The sequence below is a fragment of the Otolemur garnettii genome, unplaced genomic scaffold (genome assembly GCF_000181295.1).
Source record: "Otolemur garnettii isolate 467f Iridium unplaced genomic scaffold, OtoGar3 scaffold00001, whole genome shotgun sequence".
Classification (NCBI taxonomy): Eukaryota; Metazoa; Chordata; class Mammalia; order Primates; family Galagidae; genus Otolemur; species Otolemur garnettii.
Genome location: NW_003852396.1, coordinates 10,499,493 through 10,507,558, shown reverse-complemented (window position 1 = coordinate 10,507,558; position 8,066 = coordinate 10,499,493). Strand labels below are relative to the sequence as shown.

Sequence of the window (8,066 nt, the reverse complement as noted above, 5' to 3'; positions counted from 1 at the left end):
TACCAGTTACGGTGATGGGGGAGGGTACCGGTTAAGGTGATGGAGGGGTGTACCAGTTACGGTGATGGGGGAGGGTACCGGTTAAGGTGATGGAGTAGTGTACTGGTTATGGTGGGGGCAAATAAAATGGCCATCTAACCCTGTTATTAAAGGGGGCCAGTAAAGACTGACACTTAAGCTGAATTTACAAATTCTAATTTAACATACTGTTGTACAGCTTAGCAAATATAGCTAATAATAGTATATGGTAACATTTCAAAATGGCTAGGAGAGTAAATTTTGAGTGTCCTCACCACAAAAAATAAGTATTTGAGGTGATGGATTTATTAATTTGCTTAATTTAATTATTCCATGTGGTACTCATCCATCTTAGTATCACTTTGTACCCATAAATATATATATAACTATAATTTGTCAATTCATAATAAAAATAATAGAGAGAGCAGAAAAATCTGTGGGTGAGCCGTGGTGTGGGGGCACATTTCAGAATGAATTCATGGAAGGGCAGATCATTTGTGCAGTAGAAACACAGGTTTCCCTCCCCCGGGGAGAGTGAAGGTGGAGGGGAGTGGGGCAGCCTTGTGCCCAGCCTTGCCACCCTGAGTGGGACATCACTGTGAGGGCCATGGAGAGCCGTTTAACTTCCTGTGGTCTCTTCTTGGCATTCTCTAAGCTCCATTTACTCCCACCCACCATTTCTATATGAGACAGAAGCTTAAGGTCAGGAGTTCCTCTGTCAACCCTGGTGAAATACCATTTCTATATTTCACCTACCTCACCAGCATCGGGAGCAAGCTTTTCATATGTTTTTCTCTGTTCTTTCCTTGCCTATCAGAAAATACCATGAAGCATCCCAACCTGTATTCTCTTCAGGGACGTTGTAGAATTGAGAAATGGAAAATAAATTTGACCTCCTAATTGCCACTTGACAATAAGAATAATAAAACCTGCAAAAGACAAATTGGTGCAATAAGCTTGGAGGCCTTAAGGTTTTGTCTTCTCATTTTCTTTTCTTTGTCTTTATACTCAAAGGGGTGATTCATTTATGAAAAACATCATTGGAAGAAAAGATAGAGGGATATAATATTATCCACGTGGAGCTTATTTCATATAAAGATTCAAAGACATAAAACAAAATGATGAAGTCAGAATATGAGATCTTTGCAGTGTAAGAGTTATTAAATTTGAAATAATTACATATACAAGTAGTTATTGCAGAAATAGCCTTCTTTTTCACCCATAACAAAAATTATATAAATGTATAAAAGTCAAGTAAGAAAGTGCTATTTCTAGCCTGAATCTAATCAGCACAAACAACCTATTAATTGTTCAAGAACTCTAAAATCTTCCATGAGGTTGTACTGTAGAATATTAGTCACATGTAAATGAATCATTGACACTCCTCATTATCAGAAAAACAGTGGTTCTTTAGTGAGTGTTTATATCCCTAAAGTGATTACAATACCTCGACTATGGTAAGCTGAGCTGAAACAATTTTTTTCAGATTTTCTTTGTAAATTTTATTTTCTGTTAAGAATAATTCCTGAGACCATTTTGATTGTCACTAGGGATTGTTTGTAAAGTTACTGTTCCCCATCACAATAACTGGACTTGTTTCCAATGCTCACTAAGCTACTTGCCCTAGATATTTAAAAGTCAAATAATTCTCATTTCTACACAGGTCTGATTACAACAACTTCAAGGAAATTGGATCGAGAACAGCAGGCAGAACATTTTCTGGAGGTAAGCTCATAGAGAGAACTGGAATTCATCAAAAGTGACTTTCACTAAACTTCTTTAACCTTCACCATAAACTAGAACTTTAATGCAGTGTATTTGAACAGGGGGGTTGAAAATGAAGCCCTTGCTCTCGGGCTGGTGTGTCCAGCACTTGGAGATTTCTGGCGCATGTGTGCAGAGCAAGACGGAGGGGCAGCGTTGGCCTTTTGCTGAACACTGGGAGATGTGCCAACATCTCTGCCTCTACCGCAGACTTTTGTCAATAATCAGAAGAGAAAGGTCAGGAGCGGAGCCTTGTGAGCCACTGGGACAGAGATGTGAAAGGGGAAGGAACAAAAGTGCACCATTGATGAAGAAGCGTGCTGCCGGCCCCCTTCTATCTTGTCTTGGGATGAGGCTTGAGGGAGAGGTGGCTGCTGGTGGAATCACTGTCTGAGATGCCTGTCCCTGAAACCATAAAACGGACTCCTATAATTCATTAAGACAGAAACAGCAGCAATATAAACTCGTAAGAGCATTATTTTTGGAGAGGACGAGAAAAAACCCACATGAGATGAGAAAATAGATATGGAAGAGCTTTGTGGAACATTCTTTCTATGTATATCACGTATCTTTATTGGGAAGCTTGAAGTCTGGGTAGTTTGTATGACACTGTGATTTAAGTGCTACAGTGTGACATGGAACAGATGACAATGCTTAGCACTTAGGACTTTGTTAAGAATCTGTAATGTAGCCATGATTCTAAAATGATTTTTAGTCCCTAAAAACCACATACATACTGGAATCCACCATTCCCCCACAAACCAACATACACAGCTCAGATCTTGTGTAGAATCTCTTCTGGTTTCCTCTGCTAAGTCAAGTCACCAGGAATGACTTATTTAAAGAACACCGACCACCTGGACACCTTGCTTTTGGAGCTGCCCTGACCTGGTTACCTTGAAGTCTGGGATGATGCTATGTAATTGCCTAGACCTCAGTTTCTCCTACTGTGAAATCTGGAAAATAATTACCATCCCATATACCTCAATGGGCCACTATTACGATCAAACCTTACATTTTGTATCAAAGTATTTTCAACACTTTTAAAGCATTACACATCTTAACCAATTATTATCATGCAGCACTATGATAATCCTTTTAAAACATTGCTATCATCTCATAAAGATAAAAGACTTCAGCCTGCCAAAAAATAATTATGATAATTCTATTTTCAAAATCATATTAATGGGCTGCAGTACTTACCTGGTCTGGAATGAGAGTACATTTTCCAGAATGATAGCACCTTAGATTACATTTATGTGCTTCTTCCTTCTCCAGAAGAGAGTCCAGGATGCCTGGAAAGGCTGTGTTCTGAGGCAGCCGAGCCCACCGCCTCCCAGCAGGGAGCAGGGAGGCCTCTGGCCAGCTGGAGAACCGGACTGGGATCCCTTACTGCCCTGTTCCTCGTACTGAAGCATCTGCTCACATGGGGTGAGGGGAGGTGTAGAGGAGAGTGTGACATTACAGGTTGAATCTGTGGTAGAGAAATGAGGCAAGAGTGTTGTCCAACCATTTGACAACACTTGGTAGAAGAACTCTTAACGGCTTCCTGGCCTTTCCAGACTTACCTAAGTACGGAGTAACACTTGGGTACTTTGAAGTAACACAGATTGGGATCTAGAACATCATTTCTCAGTACGAGGGATACTGAAATGCTTGGGGCCAGAGTGTTTTAGATTTTGGAATATTTGCATTGTACTCAATTGAACCTCCCACAGTGAAAATTCAAAATCCAGAATGTTCCAGTGAGCATTGGAGCATCTAATGGCACTCACAATGTTTCTGATTTTGGAGCATTTCAGATTTTGGATTTTTGGATCAAGGATATTCAATTTGTACCTGGCATAATCTGCAAGAGAAGGAGGATAACATAACAATTAACAATCTCATAAGGTTGTTAGGACATTAAAATATAAAAGAAATATATAAAGCATCCACTCTAGTATCTGGTGCTAAGTAGATGTTTGGGACAGTGTAGTTATAATCATGTGGTTTAATTGTTATCACGTGGTGACATAATGCCTGAGTCCTCCTGAAGATTTCACTTCATCTCCCAACTCTAGGAAGACTGGTGGTTCCAGGCATCTGAAATGCCAAAGGAGCCCCTGGTGGCCACCACTGGACTCAGCCAAGTACCGGGGACTCCCCCAACTGCTGGAGACACAGAGTGAGCTGGGAGGATGGGGAGGCACACTATAAAGGAATAGGTGCTGTAACTTCAGAGGGAAACTCCCTGAGGCCACCTAAAGATAGTTCGGTGACAGTGCCCAAAAGTAGGGCAGTGGGTCAAGAAGGGAATTGTTGTCTAGCACAAATCCCATCCTGGTCCTGCTAACAAGCCGCGCACTTTCATAAAGTCTTCAGAGGGGATACTTTTAAAACTGCAGGTCATCTGAATCATGCCAGCCTGGCCTGCAGCACGCTTGTCGCCCCTCCAGCTCCCAGGAGCCCCACCACATGCTCTTTCATCTAGTAAATCTCCAGCTAAGGCTCTCAGAAACCAGCTGACCCTCAGCCGACTCCTCCCCTCCTCTGCCCACCTCCCACTCTACACTCTCTTGCTTTGCTCTCTAAACTGTACAATTCTGGGCCACATTATTTTTTTTTCTGTCTACCATGGCTGCAAGAGTTTGAACACAGTAATTCTTTTTCTTTTTTTTGTTCCTAAATGGATCATGGAAGAAACTCGGCTTTAACTCGCCCTGCAAAAATGATTAAAATAAGTTTATTGAGAGTGCAGAATTGAGTGCTCTGTTGTACTGTGTACACACATTTTTGTAACTGCTGATCCATTTTCAGAGTTGTAAGGGCTGGGTGTGAGTGATTAACCTCCTGGAGATTCTTTAATTGTCAAGATAACTGTGTACTCCTCTTAAACTCTCATTAACCTTCTGGCTCTATTTCATCTGTCTTCTTACTGATAAAGTAAAATTGACAGTTCTTGAATATTCTTGAAAGTAGCTTACATAGCAGGTACACTTCTGAATAGGTAACCAGGACAGTGATATTAATGATTTGTGTGTAGTTTGCTAACCCCAGGGTAGAAAGCAGTTAGCTGTGTACTACTGACAGTGTCCATAGGTTTAAGATCTTCAGCTTGACCATGTATGGGCTGCAAGGGGTTTTGAGTCTGTGAGATTCACCTTCATCTGTGACTGTACAGTGGGGTTGTCGTTGTCAGAAGCCAAAGGATTTGCTACAGCAACAAGAGCAGCAAAGAACTGTGGGCAAATTCACGAGTGTGGCTTAGACTTCGTTGGTAAAGTCTAAGTGTTAACTCTTGCCTGGTGTGGAAGTCTGCTATGTGAAAATACTGGCCTGCTCTTCTCTGCCTACCATAAAATGGAAAAACACAGAGTTTTTAGCTCACTGGTTCAAAGTCATATACCTTCTCTGATACCTAGTTATGATTATAGAGGGGACAGGAACTAATCTCAGCATACAGATGCAGAGAGTTGATAATGGATCCGTAAACTAAACAGTGAATTAATGTTTTAGCGTAGTGGCTGTGACTCCGGCCCTGATTATTTCATTATCAGAGAAGGCAGCTGCGAAATAGGGAATAAATGCACTAACTCTTTTGTATAATATAATCACTTTTCCAGACTGTTTTCGCACCTATGAGATGCTTAAGCTCCTCGTGGGCATGAAACTTGATTTATCAAGATAGTGAAGAGAAGTTGTGTGGGCAAGTCTGCCTGTTAAATTCAGGCCTGCCTGTGATTATATTTTGGTACAGCTCTTTGGTACACAGAGAGCTTATGGGGGCTATTGAACCACTTTGGGGCCCCTTCCCCTCATCTGTACAGCGGGACGATTCCTACCCTAGGGTTGGTATAGAGTAGAGGAAATGACAGGTGGAACCTGCTCTGGCTGCCACCTGTTAGACAGCAGGTGCCATCCCCAGTGGTCTGGTCACCACACACTCTCTTGCTCTTCTCTGCATTCAGAGCATCTAGTTTAGAACCCTGGACATGAGGGACACTCAGTAATATGTGGATGTCTGATGACAGTGAGAGGCCTGTACTTTACTCCCAAATGAGATCATGGAGGGGGTGATATTAACACACAGGAGGAAGGATGGGATTAGAGATAAAAGGAAGGAACTCTCTGCCTCTTTCCACCTGCATGGGCTTTGCCAAATTAAATTACCTTCAGTCTTCTTTTTCTTCATCTGTATAATGGGGGTAATAATACCTACCCCATAGATCAACTACACAGAGGACCTGGCACACGTAGAAACCACTCACCCAGGGCTTGCTGCCTCCCTGTGCCCCTCCCCTCCACCTCAACAAACCCCTCGTCAGTCCCCTTTCCTTTTCTGTACCATCTCCAGTCATTTGAATAGCTTATAGCAGTTTGATTATTCTTAAACGATATATCTACTTAAATAATCCTATAGTCCTACCTTAATTATGTGTGAATCTGTATCTTGCTTGCTGAAGAGTATTATTTTGCCTCCCTTTTGATCTTGCAATGGTTCTCTGTTCAGGGCTGGCTGGTTCTGATAAAAGTCTCCCAAAGAGAACAGAAAGTATTTCATTTGCAAATCAAAAAAGATGACAAGGCCCCAGCAGCCAGCACGGAGACAGACGATGAGAAATTATGTCGTATGTGTGCACACAAGTTGGAGCAGCCCAGGGAACGCAGTGAGATTTTATGGGGAAGCTGGCACAGATACCAGAACGTATCCCAGAAGGTGCACTAGAGCTGCGGGAATGCTTATTATTTACTATCTGTCCATTTAACAAACTCATCCATCGTCCTCTGTAAGATAAAATTCATGTGACTATTTTTTCCTCCTGTCTGAAATTCTTTTTATAGTTTTAGTTTCTGAGGGAAAAAAAATACTGCTCCTCAGTAAGTTTTTATAACACTTCCTCTTGCCCTAGGATGCAAATCGATTTCTTCTGTGAGTGTACACCCTAAGTGGTTTCTTACCTTGGTAAGCATCTGCTTTTAAAATGATGATAATTTTTGGCGGAGAAGAGCTGCAGGCCCATTTCAACCATCAAACAGTCCACATTTTCATGAATTAACTATAAGAAAAATGGAAGTTTCTTTTATTAGGTTCTTTCTTCCACCCTCAAAAAACTCCACAGGAATATCCGTAATCCCTCCCAAAAAATGGTATAAAAAGCAGCATGTTGTAAACATCAGCCTTGGAAGGAAAGATAGTCAAAAATTCTTGTTCCAGAGATGCCAGGAGAGCAACCATAAATGTCTGGTGACGTTGTGACACAGCAGCTGACCTCCTTCCACCCTTTCTTCCATTCTGTCTTCACAACCACCCCTTTTCTGACCTTAGTTGTTAACATTCTTATTATATCAGCATCAATAAACTTAATGGAAATGCACTCTTTCTGTTTTTCCTTCCTTTCTTAAAGGCTTTCAAATGCCTGTTCCAGGTCTGGCGTTGGGCCAGGCACCAAGGTCTTGTTATTGGGGTTAGCGTGTTTTTCCCAATGGATTTTTTTTCCTTTGACTTTCACACTAAGGTCTATTAGAGTGCTCAAGTCTGCAGATCATGTAGGGAGCTACTTTGGCTAGCTGCTATCTTAGCACCAAGGAGCTGTGTTTCATTCATATCTTCCAAACTGGTCTCTCCGATTATATAGATGCAGACACTGGGACCTAGAAAGGAGAGGTGAGAGATCCAAGGTCATACATCCCTCCACAGTAATCCAGGATTGGCCTTCCCCTCTTTATAGAACAGATAAGGCTCTAAATACCCATCATCTTTGAAATGTGGCAAATCAAATCTTCTTTTCTCATTCTCCTATTAGTAGGCTAGTCAAGGATGGCCGCTGGTACTCTAAGGAGTGGTTGTGGTGGTGCTGACAGAGGCAGTGGCCATGTGGTGCTAGTGGTGGAGGAGGTGGTGGTAGCAGCAGTGATGACAGGACTGGTGGTGATGGTGGTGATGATGATGATGGTGATAAGGGGCGGTGGTGATGGTGGTGATGATGGTGATGGAGGTGGTGGTGATGGTGATAAGGGGCTGATGGTGGTGGTGATGATGTGGATGGAGGTAGTGGTGATGGTGGTGATGATGGTGGTGATGGTGGTGGTGATGATGTGGACGGAGGTAGTGGTGATGGTGGTGATGATGGTGGTGATGATGTGGATGGAGGTGATGATGGTGGTGATGATGTGGATGGAGGTGGTGATGGTGGTGATGATGTGGATGGAGGTGGTGGTGGTGGTGATGATGTGGATGGAGGTGATGATGGTGATGATGATGTGGATGGAGGTGGTGGTGGTGATGATGATGTGGATGGAGG

At 42.4% G+C, this 8,066-nt stretch overlaps 1 protein-coding gene across 1 annotated transcript in view; it reads left to right on the top strand.

Annotated features, from left to right (window-relative positions):
- Positions 1 to 8,066, top strand: part of FAT3 (FAT atypical cadherin 3) — a 541,807-nt gene that overhangs the window by 354,264 nt on the left and 179,477 nt on the right. The window contains exon 3 of the mRNA XM_003780826.2: positions 1,682 to 1,743. Coding sequence (XP_003780874.1) covers positions 1,682 to 1,743 — 62 coding nt within the window. The remainder of the gene's footprint in view (positions 1 to 1,681; positions 1,744 to 8,066) is intronic.